General features: G+C 37.3%; 2 protein-coding genes across 2 annotated transcripts; one reads left to right on the top strand and one right to left on the bottom strand.

Annotated features, from left to right (window-relative positions):
- Positions 1-1,892: 1,892 nt before the first annotated feature.
- On the top strand, positions 1,893-8,161 carry LOC126372538 (palmitoyl-protein thioesterase 1). The gene is made up of 5 exons (XM_050018356.1): positions 1,893-2,235; positions 2,702-2,939; positions 3,312-3,476; positions 6,683-6,959; positions 7,669-8,161. The coding sequence occupies exons 1-5, from the start codon at positions 2,154-2,156 to the stop codon at positions 7,792-7,794; spliced, it is 888 nt and encodes a 295-aa protein (XP_049874313.1). The 5' UTR covers positions 1,893-2,153; the 3' UTR covers positions 7,795-8,161.
- A 1,682-nt stretch (positions 8,162-9,843) lies between these two features.
- LOC126372656 (uncharacterized) lies at positions 9,844-15,869 on the bottom strand. The gene is made up of 6 exons (XM_050018504.1): positions 15,750-15,869; positions 14,565-14,727; positions 13,728-13,840; positions 12,855-12,947; positions 12,223-12,353; positions 9,844-10,422 (listed from the first exon to the last, which is right to left on the bottom strand). The coding sequence occupies exons 1-6, from the start codon at positions 15,867-15,869 to the stop codon at positions 10,215-10,217; spliced, it is 828 nt and encodes a 275-aa protein (XP_049874461.1). The 3' UTR covers positions 9,844-10,214.
- Between the last annotated feature and the right edge of the window lie 138 nt (positions 15,870-16,007).

The following is a 16,007-nucleotide window of genomic DNA, read 5'->3' as shown; positions in this document are numbered from 1 at the left end:
CTCGGAAGCATTAATATTAAATGTAAGTTGCAGATTTTAGTACCATGTCACACTAAGTTTTTGTCAAAGTGAACTAACTGTAAGTCCACTAAATGACAAATATCTTGTGCGACAGGGTTCTAGTGAGTTCATAATATTGCACATGACTGCACTTATAGAACTTAGAATCGAGAAAATTCACATTTGGAACGTATTCAGTCTTTCTTTTCTAACGCGTAGAGTGATTACGTTGGCACTTACCCACTACTTTTATCAGATACTCAAAAGGCATATATCCAGTCCAGATTTCTAGAATATTACAAACTATCATTTCAAATAGAAGATACAATAAGTCCGCCTAGCTAGCGCTATCTGTGCATAATAGATAGAGACAATCACAGACAGACACGAACAATATTCAACGAAAACAAATTAAAAAAACATTAACTAGGAAATGCTGTAGCTATTCTATGAGTTTTTCCATTGTTTTGCTTTATCGAACAGTCTTAGGGTGATATTAATAAACTAATCTCAGCTTCGAGACTGCCCTCAAGATCATGTCAATGTGACAGTTCTTATATAAAAATAGCGACTTGAGCATGGTCTTGAGGGCAGTCTCAGCTGAGATTAGTTTATTAACATCACCCTTAGATAGGTTCTTAATTTAAATAACGATTATTACCGGATCCGCCTATGAACCCGCGGTGTAGTGGTTAGAGCGTTGGGCTCAAAATCGGGATGCATTGTCGAAACTACTATGTGGGACTGTCCTTTGTTTGGCTAGAACATTGCAGACTTGGATCACTGCTTGTCTGGAAAAGTAAGATGCTACTGGAAGGCATATTAAGCCGCTGATCCCGGAGTTTATCCTAAACACCAATGCACCATTTGGTTAGGATTTTAGTTTTATATAATTTTTCCGGGTTCGATTCCCGCTGGGGACATTTTCGAATCACTTTGTGAGACTGTCGTTTGTTTGGTAAGTATTGCAGGCTTGAATCACCTGATTGTCCGAAAAAGTAATATGATTTCGTGCTTCAGAGGATACGTTAAGTCGTTGGTCCCGGCTACTAGTCGTAAAGAACACCTCTATCAACCCGCAGTGGAGCAGCGTGGTGGTATGTATGCTCCCTTCGGTTGATTAAGTGGGATTAAGTGGAATTGGGTTAGCACCTAGTAAGGTGCAAAATAAATTATGAAATTCTGATTACTAAATAAAGACAGATCTAAAACTAACGAAAAACATTTCCATTTTTCAATAAAAAATAATTATCTTATTTATGAATTTCAATAAAAAGAAAACCTAATAATAAGTCCGACATTTTATCACGTTTTCCTACAACGTCACAGTGTGCTTTTTCATACAAATTCCGTAGTATTTTTTGCCGTTTAGTAAAAAGTAACTGATTTGACTAGTCGGAAACTAGCCTATTGGAAGAAGCTAATAAAAATATTGATGCCGGGGTCATAAATAAACAAGACCAACAAACAGCTAGTGTCTGGGTTTGCGTCCTTTCAGACCATGATGGATCATTGTGTGGCCGATGGGCTAATCACCTGTTACCATGCAGTTTATCATAATCTACCCTCCTATCGATAAAATGTGGCTACCTAGGTAGGTAGTACCTACACCTACGCGTAAGTACTACTACCATAACAGGAAAAGTACGTAGTAAAATTGGCTGAAATTATAACAATGTTACAATTACAACGCCATCTAACGAAAATTAATTTTAAGCGCTACCTAGTGGGGTAATAGCGAACTAACTGAACTTGCTTAGCGCCATCTGTGGGTTGTATTGGGTATCTTTACATTGCCGTAGTTCATAGGTAGGTAATGAAAAATGTGTCGCTAGTATCGCTTTGCTATTTTATAGCATGAAGTTTTCTCGTATCGTCTTGCTGGCTCCTTTGCTGTTTTCGTTTTGAAATTGAAAATATTGACTTGCCTGACATTGACGTTATATGGACGTAATGAATATCGTCCGCGAGAATAGTTCGTGAAGTTTATTTTAAAATAATTATTGCTCGTATTGTAGATACTTTTCTGTAACATAAAGTAAAATTACCTAATTGTGTAGAAAAGTTATAGTATTCTTTCTATTTCTTGTATGCACAAATTAAATTAACTTAGTTGATGTTTATAAAAGTTTATAATTTTACTATTTGTTTCAATGATGAAGTGGTTAATTTTGCTATTTGTTATTAATACAATTGCGGCTGATCCTACGCCGGTAGTATTATGGCATGGAATGGGTAAGTTTTAGATTTATATTAAAATAAATATCCCACAGTGATACCTATTCGGTACGTCCGTCGAGTTCATTCATACTTTATTATCGGGCCAAACTAAAAATAGACTTGTCTATAAAACAATGGGATAAGACCTTGGTTATCCTTAGAGGGATTTGCCAAGCCTTTAGTCATAGTTACTGGTAGTAATGATTGTTTACAGTTAATTAGGTAGTATAGAATATATTGTACCAATTTGTACCTATAATAGGTATCTTTCTTGAGAAAAGTTAGCAACTAAAATAGAAGGAATTGGAACATTTACACTACTAATTACAAAAAAAGTTAAAATAAAAACTTAACAAATACCTACCTAAATTCATTTGTAGAGTAGGTACCTACTTGAAGGTAAGTAGGTAGTTATTTTTTTCATAACTATGGCAAATGCCTTATTATGCTGCCACCAATATAATATGATTTTATTTGGCAGGTGACACTTGCTGCTTCTCATTCAGCCTTGGATCGTTCAAGGAGTGGCTTGAGGAACAAATACCAGGAATATACATATTGTCCATAAGGATTGGTAACAATGCCGTAGAAGACTTCGAAAATGGTTACTTTATGAACCCAAACAAACAAATAGATATGGCTTGTGAAATGTTGAAGAATGACACCAAACTTCAGAATGGATTCAATGCCATAGGATTTTCACAGGGATGCCAATTCATGTAAGTATGTATTTCATCTCTTTCACATCTCGAAGCTAAACAAAGTTTTGAATACCTACTTAAGTAAATAAACAATAATTAAGTCAATAATATAACAAGCTTCTCAACACATTTTTATACCTATTTAATTTGTTCAACATTTTCTTACATAATTTTTCAATATATTATATTTTTTTAATTTAAATCTAGAACTGCTAGGTAGTCTTTACCCATGTTTTCTTTCGTGCCCATCCAGTACCTAGTTTCTAGAAAGCCAACAGAAAAATAAAATAAAAAAAAGACCTAAGACTGCTTTTGTTTTCTTTTCCATTGATTTTAAAAGTAAAATACCTAAATAATTCTTCATTATAACAAATACCTATTTTATTTTAGCCGAGGCGTCATTCAGAAGTGTGGCCACAAAATCCCTCAAGTAAAGAACTTTATCTCTTTGGGAGGCCAACACCAAGGAGTTTATGGTGTTCCCAACTGTGGTCCTTTGACGCACAAATCCTGTGATTACGTCCGGAAACTACTCAACTATGCTGCTTATGTTAGGTAAGTGGTATTAAAATTATTTCTTTTCTTTCAACGAATTCCCCACTTTTCCTAAACTGAAGTAGGTAGGTACTTATTGAAGTAAGGTTTTTAATATTGTACGAGATAATGCCTAAATTTAAACTTAGATTTGTGTCTAATTAAAAATAATCTAGCTTTTATATCTAGCTAGATATATAAGTAAAGTATAAAACCTAACACACTATTTTAAGTTTATTACCCTCAATATCGTTAACTATCAGTAAATAACAACTTATACTTTAATTGACCTCTTTTTCCTTGACATTGTTTAGAGACATTTAATCTGGTTTCAATTTTCTAACGACTTTATCTAGATATAATATTAACATGTTTGTATTACTAGCAAACTTGACTTCACAAGCTTATGTTTACATTCTGTGTGAAGGTCGCGAATAACACATTACTTGGTTTTCAAAACTGTTTAGCTTTAACTATAATATTATATAGGTTCTATACTTACTTATGTATTAGTACGATAGTTCAATACGATCTACTCTGAACCGGCGTGCGTGTATGAAGCGATTGATGAATGTGGAGGAAGCAAGAGAAGTGTGTCAGGATCGAAGCAAATGGAATTCTATAGTCTCTGCTTACCCCGGTGGGAAATAAGCGTGAGTTTATAATAATAATAATAATAGTAAGCACTAGCTTTTGCCGTGTCTGCGACTTCACATTGAATTGAGTAGGTGCTATTTCCATCATCCTTGTGAGAACTATAGATTTCTCACAGGATGATGGAAATTGCACCTACCTAATTCACCTATTACACTTACCACTACTTATTTATACTTAAATAGGAATAAGGAAATAGTTCCTGTGATGTAAACTAGCTTTAAGTCCATAGTATTATAATTACAGTTTCAATAGATAGTTTAAATCAATGAATTTTTCTAAATCGAGTCAGTAGTTTGTTATAGACTATGTTATGTTATGTTTCAGACATTTCTTGTTAAATGGGCAAACTGCATTATATATATGGTCGAGATTTTACGTACAAACAGCCTACGAGTATTATACGGGACAGAAACATTTCGAATGTTCTCTTTTCAATATGTGTAGAAGATACAGGGTGTTAGTGACATCGTAACGAAAACTTTAAGGGATGATTCAGACCATGATTCTGAGTTGATATCAAGTGGAATTTTCCGTCGCAAAAGTATGGATAGGAAAATAATTAAAAAAATACACAAAAAATTCATGAATTTTTTGACAGGAAATTCCACTTGATATCAACTCAGAATCATGGTCTGAAACATCCCCCTCAATATTCGTTACGGTGTCACTAACATCCATACCTACTTGTATGGCTACCGTATGTATTTGTATGGGGTGTAAGTGACATCGTAACGAATACTGAGAGGGATGATTCAGCTGATTATTCTGAGTTAATATTAAGTTGAATTTTCCATCGCAAAAGTATAGAATTGAAAATAATTTAAAAAAACTAAAAAAATACATGATTTTTGCGACGAAAAATTCCACTTGATATTAACTCAGAATCATGGTCTGAATCATCCCCCTGAGTATTCGTTACGATGTCACTAACACCCTGTATAATAATATTTATTATTAATATAACATAGACACTAGTAGGTCTTACCTTACATAGTAATTATAATAATTCCATCTTCTTCTATTGTGTGGGTTGTGAGATGAATTACCAACCTCATCAACCCTGGTGTATTATTAAGCCGCCAAAGGCGCCTGACATGGCTCATGTAACGACTACTTACTTACATCAGTAAGTAGTAACCGGGACCAACGGCTTAACGTGCCTTCCGAAGCACGGATCATCTTCCTTTTGGACAATCAGGTGATCAGCCTGTAATGTCCTAACCAAACTAGGGATCACTAAGTGGTTTTTGTGATGTGTCTCCACCGGGATTCTAACCCGGGACCTCCGGATCGTGAGCCCAACGTTCAACCACTGGACCACGGAGGCCGTTAATTACGTGGTAATTGGTCATAATACTAGTGACTATAATTGTCTATTAGGCAGGTATACTTACTTGCGTTCTATCTATCTAATCTATGAAGGAACATAATTTAGTTAATCATGTCTTGCGATATTTACGTTTAGCCTGGAGATAATCATTATGTTCTTTATATCATTTTGTGCCGTTTTTGTTCTAAGGAGCCACCTATGTAATTTAAGGCTAATGTGATGTGTGTGTGTGGGAGCCGTGGTAGCCCAGTTGGTAGAACGCTTGCCTCTCACTTTGAGGTCGCAAGTTCGAATCCCAGCACGGGCCTAAACCAATGTATGTGGATTTTGTTTTCGGATTCATGTTTGGATCATAAATGATTATCACGTGCTCAGCAGTGAAGGAAAACATCGTGAGGAAACCCATATTCTCCAATGCATTTTCGGAGGTATGTGACTTAACCTGTATTGGGCTGGTTTTCCCTTCGCGGGTTGGAAGGTCAGACAGGCAGTCGCTTCTGTAAAAAACCGGTCCTGTCAAATCTTCAGGTTAGGTAAGCGGACTCTGTCAAAAACGGGACAATGCTAGGGAGATGATGTGATGTGTGCATGCAGCTATAGACACACGTTTAGTACAGACACTACAGAGTACGACAAATGTTTACAGGCAATTAGGTATGGGACGCATAAATTATATCTATCTACTTATTGATAGAATAAATACGATTTAACGAAATGTTTTAATGTCACATCACAGGCCATTCGCGTTTAGAAATCTTTAAACCAAACAATATAGCTAGCAAAACAAAAATTGTTATTATTTGATTTAAGTCGAAAGTTATCGGGACATGTGTTATGCCAATTATCTCGAACGCGCCCCGTCTGACCCTTTTATCATAATAATCTCAAGTTCTCCACATTTATTTGTGTGTTCGGTGACTGAACTTTGATTTGAAATGTTAACTGTTTCATAATACACATACGACAAGCCCGTAAAGCTTCTATGGAGTCACTCAAATCCAAAAAAAAAAATAGTCAACAAAGTCAGTCAAACCATTTTTTTAAGGAAACGCGGTAATTGTTTTTTTTAGTCGTAAGATCGAATGACCTTTTTAAATCCAAACCCCATTGCTTGACTATTGTGTCTGGAAATCTCAGCCATAAGTGGTTATAGTAAGTTTTACAAACCTACTTCTATATACACAATTTTAACACATTTGTACTAACAGTCTCTGTTAACTTGCCAATGCATTATTTCCAGTTGGGTTCAAAACGGCTTAGTCCAAGCTACGTACTGGCACGATCCCTTGAACGAGGCTAAATACAAAGAGAAGAGTATCTTCCTAGCAGACATTAACAATGAGAGGAAGATCAACAAGACATATGTTAAGAATCTGAAGAAGTTACAGCATTTCGTGTTGGTGAAGTTTGATGAAGACACCATAGTGCAGCCTAGAGAGACTGAGTGGTTTGGCTTCTATGTGCCTGGACAGTCTACCAAGTTACAGACGTTGCAGCAGTCAGATATTTATATTAAGGTTTGTGTAAATATATTTTGTAACTTATTTTAAGGCCCCATGCGTCTGTTTCAGTCGATCCATAAGAATCATTGTCGCGAAGTGATGCACCTTTTTTCATGACTGTGCAAGCTAATTCTCTTCTACCGCCACTTTGCAGGAGAAGCTTCCGACAGGTAGAATGTTGTCGGTTTGATGTCGTTTCGTCGATCTCCAGACTGAGAGTTATAACTATACATAGACTGCAATCACCGCAGTAAAATTCGATTAAAGTTTTCTGTTGCGCCTACTTTATATTCAACACTACAAGCCTATGTAGTGTTGAATCATTATAATGCCAAGCTCAAATTGGAAAAGCTTAGGTACTATGACTTGAATAAGCTACTTGACAAGCTAGTCAAATGAGACACTTTTGAATTGGATTTGGTTCAAATTGGATAATCAGAAATATCTGTGCGTACTCCGGCCAGTCCCTCCGGCAAGCATCCAAGTCGTCACGCCATCTCTTTCGATGCTTACCACGACGCCTGTACCCGTCATGAGGCACCCAATACGTGACGATTCGTGCCCACCGCTCAGGGTGCATACGACAAACATGTCCGGCTCAATCCCATTTGAGTCTGGCGGCTTCAAATCAGAAATATACAAAAACATAATAATAAAAGATCTCATTTTCCTGTGCTCAGACGTAGACGCTGTTTTATATAATTATCCTGTTGGCATATTTCAGAACCGACTGGGACTACAGGAGATGGACAAGTCTGGTCAACTAGTGTTCCTCAACTCAACCGGCAATCACCTCCAATTCAAGGACCAGTGGTTCATTAAGGAGATCATAAAACCTTATCTCTTGTAGATAATGGTTTAATTAGCTTATCTGTTAGGACATCGGGAGATTATGTTGATTAAGCTGAGGTTATACTCTTTAGGTTAATTTCAATTTGTTTTTAGTGCGTCTTTATGTAATGTGCAATTTAATATCAATTGAATTGAGTTGTTTATGTACTCGTATCTATCATTATAACAAATAGGTAGGGAAGTATTAGTGACGGGCTAATGAAAATTAATGGAATGGAATGACTCATTCAAATAATCTTTCGAAGGTGCAGGTATTCGAATTATTCGATTGTAGGTATTCGAGTGAAAAATACATTGCATTTTTTTTTGTTGCGCATGAATTGAAATTTTATGACCATAAACATATACAAAATTATTATTATATACTTGTGTTATTTATTACGTCCATTTACTAGTACTTAAATGTTAATGTGTTAGTTTCCGTGTAAAAGAAAATTACATATCAGTAAGGTAACGGAACAGAAGAAAGAGATTGGGCCAAGTAAGCGCGAAACGCGCGCCATACAATTATCAGCAAATAGTTTTCATACTTCAACTTTGCACTCCACTAGTCCGCAAACTTTACGCCTACGGAGCTCCGCGATAGCATGTTAAAAGGTCTTCTTGTACATTATAACCCGCAAAGCAAAAAAATCAAATATCGACTATCATGCAAGGAGATCCATCCTTATCACAGGGAAGCTAAAAACCTTAGTATGATCGGCTATTTATAAAAAAAAAAAACTTTTGTATGCAGTATCTTACGAAAGGTAATGATAAAATTGCAGCCTATCACATAAAATATACCTAGCCGGTAAAGTGGCTATGGAATTTGAAGTAGTAGAGCTATCGTAGTTATCTGTTTGCAGGAGTAGTAGTAAAAGAGAGTGCAAAATGCGCGTTTCATTCCATCCATCCATCGTCAGTGGCGACCCCTAGCAAAATATTTAGGTGGTGCGAGACTTTAAAGTGGCACCCCTCAGCCAAAGCTTCAGCAACATTTACGGCCACCGAAATTTACCTGTTTAAATCTTTTAAAAATGTTATTTACGGCCAATCTGTATGAGTTTATGTGGTCGCAATCCAACCGATGAAGTTGGACCTGTCTTGGATGATTTTAATTATTCAAAAATATAATGTGATGGCTGAGGCTTTTACAAAAATAATTGTTGCTTGATATTTGGATCAAATATGCTATAGAATTATGTTGCTGCCTACCTATAATGCTTCTCTTTATTGTGATCAGAAAAATAATTTGTAGAAAATGTGTTGTTCCTGGGTCATTTATACCCAAAAAACGAAGATGAAATGTCTGTTATCCATGAAATTAGAAGGTTAAACGAAGGCAACTCTGTACAGCGTCATCTAAGTTTATTTTGGAGGACATAGCTTGGAAAGTGCATCATTACAACAAAATGATACCAATGGGTAACAATATGAAATCAATTTTATTTATTTTTAAATAATAACACTATTAATTTAACATTCATAATGGCCCCGATTCCTGCAGACACCGCCTAATTTTATTTAAAGCTGTGAATCATCCGTCCCTTTCCTTTTCGGCGGATAAGAAAATGACAGATATAACTTAAAATAAAATTAGATGGTATTTACAGGAATTAGCACCAATGATAGTACAACAAATATTTTCGTAAGTGAATAAAAAAGTGGCATACCTAGAGAGGTTCACATCTCTCAAACTAACATTAAAATATTGGTACCAATTCCAATTCTAGCAGACACGAACTTAATTTTAGTTTCAGCTCTAAAACTAATAAAACTAGCTCATATCTCTTTTTGCACACAAAGTGAAGGATACTTAGCATTATTTTCAGAGCTCAAGACTAAAATGATTTTTACCGCCAAAATCGGCATTTTTATTCTGTTGATGATCTAAAAGATTGTCAAAAAGGAAAGTTGAACTATTTTTACATATATAATTATGATTACTTACATTTTTATATGTTAATTTTAAACACTTTCCTAAAGATATTTTATATATTATATAAAAAAGGAACATTATTCGATTATTTGAATTTATGTATAAGTACGTGAGGTAATTATTGGATTTCACATTAGGTAGTTCGTGGATATATCTAAGTAGGTATTCTACTTAATAAAAGTCTGCATATTATAATTCTTAAATAATAAAAACTACACTATCCCTTAGGCGATATTTCCATTCATTTAGACGATTATCGTGATTATATAGGTAACCAGTTTGTAAATTCATAGGTACCTATGAAGTCACGGACGAGTATAATAGTCACAGGGTGCCTCTGATGCTAAAGTTAGATAACTGAGAAAAGATATTTGGAATATTTTTGTCCAATTAGTTCGTTGTGGATTAGTGGAGCAAGCTTACTTAGCTACATACATCATGAATCGCTCTTAGATGAAAAGGGCAGTGAAAAAATGACTTCCGTTTTTTTTTTTACTTTATTCAATGAGATTCTCTAATTCCCTAGACTTTTCCCTAACTTCCTTGACGTCGGGGGCGTCGGGCTGCGGGCGCGCGGCTACATAGACGCGTACGCAACAGTTATGTCTGGAAGACCTCTTGACAAATGGCGCAGTAGGGCCGCGCAGGCGGTGGAGGGGGAACCTTACCACGCAGTGGAGCATGCAACGCTCTGCCACTTTATAACTGGGGGCAAGATAGTAAACGACATAAGCTCACGACTATATCCCATTTGGGGTAGTCAGACGTAGGTACCAATGTCTATCGCAAGATGAACTAAGTACCCACACCTTATCAAGTTTTCTGTTAGACCAACGTGACGTCTATAAGGTGGAACCAACTGTGTTACCTACTGAAAAATCACTTTGTGATCCCTAGTTTGGTTAGGACATTACAGGCTGATCACCTGATTGTCCAAAAAGTAAAAAGATCCGTGCTTGGAAAGGCACGTTAAGCCGTTGGTCCCGGTTATTACTTACAGATGTAAGTACGTAGTCGTTACAGAGTCATGTCAGGGGCCTTTGGCGGCTCAGTAATAACCCTGACACCAGGGTTGATGGGGTTGGTAATTCACCTCATAATCCACACGATAGAAGAGACTGAAAACTGTGCAAGTCCAGTACAGGGGGCGGGGTTTGAACCGGCGTTCCCCGTTTAAGAAGCAAGCCGGTGTACCACAAAACCACAGTGACAGTAGAAAATGTAAGTAAAATTTACATTTATACTCTGTTATTATCTTAATTAGTTCCCAGCCTAGTGAAATACTAATCAGGAAAATGTATATCTAGTCTTGACAGCTCTGATCCTAATCAAGCTATAAGTATTTTAAAGTTATTAAGTACCTACAACATTATATTTTTTTTACAACAGGAACATTCCCACTTTGCACATCACTGTTATGAGTAGGTCACATGCATTTTGACTGTTAAGTGAACTCAAATGTTAGATTAGGTAATAGCCAGGTCAGTGTAAGTCAATATCTGTAGCTTGTTGCTCAAGAGAGATGAGTTGTAAGTCAACATTCACGAGGACGCAATAAACATTTCAACCTGAGCTGGTTAGGTACTATCTCTGTTAGTTTTTGTTATGACATCGTGGTATAGAATAGGTACGTTTGTGACATAACTGCTTGTATGAAACGATTGACGAATGTGGAGGAAGCAAGAAAAGTGTGACAGGATCGTAGCAAATGGAATTGGGTCGTGTACCTACTAGGTTCAAGGTAAATTATGAAATTCTGATTAATACTAAATAAAGACAGATCTAGAATTAAACATTTTCTATTTAACTTATTTATGAGTTTTAATCAAGAAAAACGTAATACGACCGACATTTTATCACGTATTTCTATGACGTCACACTGCTATTTCATACAAAGTCCATAGTAATTTTGTGTTTTGACGTTTAGTAAAAAGTAACTGATTTGAAAATTAGCCTGTTCCATAGTCATTGTTTACTCCGGTGGTACGTAGTATTATTCCTTATTTTATGCCGGTGGGAAATAGACGTGAGTTTAGTGTATGTTTGAACTATATACAGGGTGTTAGTGATATCGTAACGAAAACTTTGAGGGATGACTCAGACCATGATTCTGAGTTGATATCAAGTGGAATTTTCCGTCACAAAAGAATGGAACGGAAAGTAATTTAAAAAATCACTAAAAATTTCATGAATTTTCCGACAGGAATTTCCACTTGATATCAACTCAGAATCATGGTCTGAAGTAGGCTATAGATAGCTATGTAGGTATTCTATGCTATTAGGCCGGGTTTCCACTGACGCGGAGATGGGATTCGAGAGAGCCAAAAACGAAGACGCTCTATCATTCTCTCCCTCTCGGTGATTGGTCGATTCCTGCACATTTCCGCTCCTCTCCGCCCAACTCCGCGTCAATGGAAACGCAGCCTTGCGCCGGTTGTGTGTCGAGTCGAGTGTTATATTCCAGACGCTTAAGTGTTTGAATTTTATAAGGATATTTGGCCTTACTCATAAGGGTTCATGCAGTCCATCCTTACAACGCTGAAGCCCTGGTCGTGCGCCTGCGTCTTCAGAGCTTCTACCAGCGTCGTCGCCAGGCCCAGTCTGCGGAACTCAGGGACTACTGTCATCATTTTTATCTGGAACATAATTATTATGTTACCATAAAAGCCCGAGTTACGGTATATCTTCACAAAGTGATTTTTTGTGATATATCCCCACCGGGATTCGAACCCGGGGCTTCCGGATCGTGAGCCCAACGCTCATCCACTGGACCACGGAGGTCCGTGGTGTCATGCGGACTGGCTCACCGAGCTTTCTGTTGGATCAACTCACGCATGATAAATTGGCTCGCATGCATAGCACCCGCAAAGAACTTGTTCGTAAGTAAGTATGTATATTTATTCTAAAGCGTGACAATAATTACGCACGCATATCGCGAAAACACTACATATGAGCCGATTGTATGCGTGAACAATAAAAGCACTCTTAGTTTAGGTAAGCGGAACTTATGTAAACGGGATAACGCTAGGATAATGATAATGACGGAATAGTATAATATTTTAGCTTCCACTATTCTTTATTTGCGTTTAACCTAAATAAACGCAGATTAGGTATGATATGGAATATTAAGTAGGTACCTCAAATATCTTCTGTTGCTTGAATGTCTCCCAGAGGTTGGGAGTTTCTTGTAGTTTGGCTGTGAAGTACAAGAAGTCTTTGGTGTTTGGGTCCTGTGGCAAAGAAGATTCTGTTATGATAGATACACAGAGGAACTGGTAAACCATTGTAAGTATTTTGGCGTTTGCGGAGTTACTAAGTAACTACATTGTTTGAGGTTTACGCGGTTATTGGCCCCGATTCCTGCAGACACCTCCTAGTTTTACTTTGTTATACCTGTCATTTTCCTATCCGCCGAAAAAGGGGCGGATGATTGACAGCTTAATCTTAGGAAAATGAGTAAATGAATGAATAACCCGGGCGAATCAAAAAGGCATTTCGCTGGTATACAACCGTTTGACGTGTGCTGTCAATTTAATTCTGTCGGGTTACTAGCCAATGGAATTTTTTATAGGGTTGTTTTAGATGAGCTTAAAATTGACGTGTGTTCTATAAATATTACCTATGCTTGTCCCTTTCCTTTTCGGCGGATAAGAAAATTACAGATATAACATAAATTAAAATTAGATAGTGTTTACAGGAATTAGCACCGATATCATAATTAAAACATAATTATAATATCGGATTCTTACCGCGTTAATCAGGGAGACTCCCGATATTTCAACGCTGTTGTAAGTGCCATGATCACGGGACGACTGATGAAATTCGAGTGGAGTAGGTAGATCCATAATCTATCTAGGGAGTCTCATATCCCTGATTAACGCGGTAAGAACCCGGTATTTTGTGTTTTAAATAATTATAATACATAGGTATTAACCTAATAATATTTAACCATTATTTGGTAACGTACTAATTTAACCTATAGGTAGGTGATAGGTATAGGTGATACGAACTTGTCGATAGAAGGCGTAGTTCCTCAAGTTCCTGGGGTCCACAGGGCTGCTGGCGAACCCCACGCAGATCCCTGCTACCCTGCCGTCATCCGCCCGCGCGTATATGGTGTTACCTGCAAGGAACTTCATGATTTATCTTCAATCAATCTACATACATACTTACATATTCAGACACAAACAAACCAAACAAACATTTTTAAAACATTAAGCAACATTACAGATGGGTGGTCTTATAACTCTGAAGCAATTTCTCCCAAGCAACCACTACCAGGAGTCAGCCATAAAAAACTTGGTGTCTTCAAAGTGTGCCAAAACCAAAAGTGAGTTTATAACATAAGCTCATAGTCGTGGGATATAGTCAAATCCCAATGAGGAACTCTCCAGGCGACGTTGCCTTAATAAGAACACAGATGGCGCTGTACAGATTTCCCTTCGTTTAACCTTCTAATTTCATGGATAATAGACATATGCATCTTTTATCATTGTTTTTGAAATCAGGTACTTTTCACGTAAAATCTGAATAGCGCCCTCTATATTTTTTTGGGAAACGTAGCCTGGAAAGTCATTCATTAGTGTAAGTACCTACAGTCATGAGCAATATAATGTACCCACTTTAGGACTCTGTCGCACTAACATATTTGACATTTAGTGAGACTTACAGTTCAATTTGTCAAAAAAGTTAATGTGACATGGTACCAAAGTGTATAGTATAAGTACATAATTATTAATGCTCGTGACCGTACCTACATTAAAGGTCCTTATACCTTATAAGTAACACATTTTTTGTCTCAAATGAATAAGGACTGTCCATGAAGATGATGCTGATGCCGCAGTAACCTTGTTTTAAAAGCGACACGAGATACTCGTCGATGGCCCGGTCATCGGTGAGGTCCATGTGTCTCGCTCGCACCAACACATGTTCAGGCAAGTAGTGTTGCTTCAGCAGGTCTACAGCCAACTCTTGCTGGTCTACTCGCACTTGCTCCAATTGAAAGTCCGACTGAAAGAGACGGTATGATCTGTTTATTGAACTAAGAGTAAGCGAGAACACGTTTTGTTTTATTAAAAGATTTGTTCAGGTGGGATTTCTCAGATGGCTCGGACTTAAAGTGCAAGTGCGGCACTGTTCCCCAAACGATGGAACATCGGTGTGTGTCCTGCGTGCCCGAACACCTGCACGCAGGATCTGATGAGCGCTGCAGACAGCGCCATACTTGTTGCCAAGTTTTGGGTATCGGCCCTATTTAGTTTTCCATCGACACGATAAGAAGATTAAAAGATTTGAGTCCGTTTGACCACGATACAGCCCGGTTTAAAGCAGCGATGTGGTCTAAGTAGTTCTGTATAACGTAGACCTTTTTCAAATACGGGCGATAGGTTGATAACTAGTCACGTTTCATTAAACTTATTCATTTACTGCAAATGACATCTGCCAAGTGTGGGACAACTTGTGGCTCTGTCCACCTCGAGAGAGATTGCCGCGGAATAGAAGAAAGACGTTGGAAGGGCCAAGTGAGTGCGAAACGCGCGCCATACAAGTATGAGCAAATAGTTCATATTTCAACATTTGAACTCCACTCGTCCGCAAACTTTACGACTCACGGAGCTCCGCGGTAATGTATTAAAAGGTCGTCTTGTGCACTATAATCTGCAAGGCAAAACGTTTAATATCGACTACCATACAAAGAGATCCCTCCTTATCGCAGGAAAGCTAAAACCTTAGTTTGATCGGCTATTTATCAAAAAATACTTTTGTATGCAGTATCTTACGAAAAGTCACGATAAAATTGCAGCCTGTCACATAAAATATATATTGCCGGTAAAGTGGCTATGTAATTTGAGAAGCAGTAGAGCTATCGTAGTTATGTATTTGATGAAGTAGTAGTAAAAGAGAGTGGAGTTGAACCGCCGACAGCGTTAGGGCCTTCCATCCTCTTTCTTTTATTCAGTGTGGATTACGAGAGTGAATTTTGTACAGGTAAGTACCTATTTAGGGGTGAGTTTAATATATTGAGTGAGTACCTTGTCCTGGGTAATCAGATCTTGGATACCGAACACACTGTAACATCTTTTCACCGCGGCATACCGACAGCTCCGTGCTATAGTCGGCACTACAAATTTTGCCAAACCGAGCAAAACCATTCCTTGATAGTTTTTCCTCTTTTTATTTTAATATCTACGAAGAATTTTTAATAAAACAAACTAAACAAAACTAGAAATATTCACTGACAATTTGTCAGTAAACCAAAGAGTAAAACTCAAAATGAAATATCAACGTGC

The sequence above is a fragment of the Pectinophora gossypiella genome, chromosome 14, assembly GCF_024362695.1.
Source record: "Pectinophora gossypiella chromosome 14, ilPecGoss1.1, whole genome shotgun sequence".
Taxonomy (NCBI): Eukaryota; Metazoa; Arthropoda; class Insecta; order Lepidoptera; family Gelechiidae; genus Pectinophora; species Pectinophora gossypiella.
The sequence above is the reverse complement of the archived record's forward strand: the minus strand, read 5'-3'. Positions and strand labels throughout refer to the sequence as shown.

Excerpts from the sequence above, each read along its gene's own strand:
- LOC126372538 (XM_050018356.1), top strand. The coding sequence starts at position 2,154 with ATGATGAAGTGGTTAATTTTGCTATTTGTTATTAATACAATTGCGGCT. Across the intron at positions 2,940-3,311 it reads TCACAGGGATGCCAATTCAT|CCGAGGCGTCATTCAGAAGT; the intron begins GTAAGTATGTAT and ends ATTTTATTTTAG. Across the intron at positions 3,477-6,682 it reads AACTATGCTGCTTATGTTAG|TTGGGTTCAAAACGGCTTAG; the intron begins GTAAGTGGTATT and ends CATTATTTCCAG.
- LOC126372656 (XM_050018504.1), bottom strand. The coding sequence starts at position 15,869 with ATGGTTTTGCTCGGTTTGGCAAAATTTGTAGTGCCGACTATAGCACGG. Across the intron at positions 12,948-13,727 it reads ACTACGCCTTCTATCGACAA|GACCCAAACACCAAAGACTT; the intron begins GTTCGTATCACC and ends TCTTTGCCACAG. Across the intron at positions 12,354-12,854 it reads AGCAACAGAAGATATTTGAG|ATAAAAATGATGACAGTAGT; the intron begins GTACCTACTTAA and ends ATTATGTTCCAG.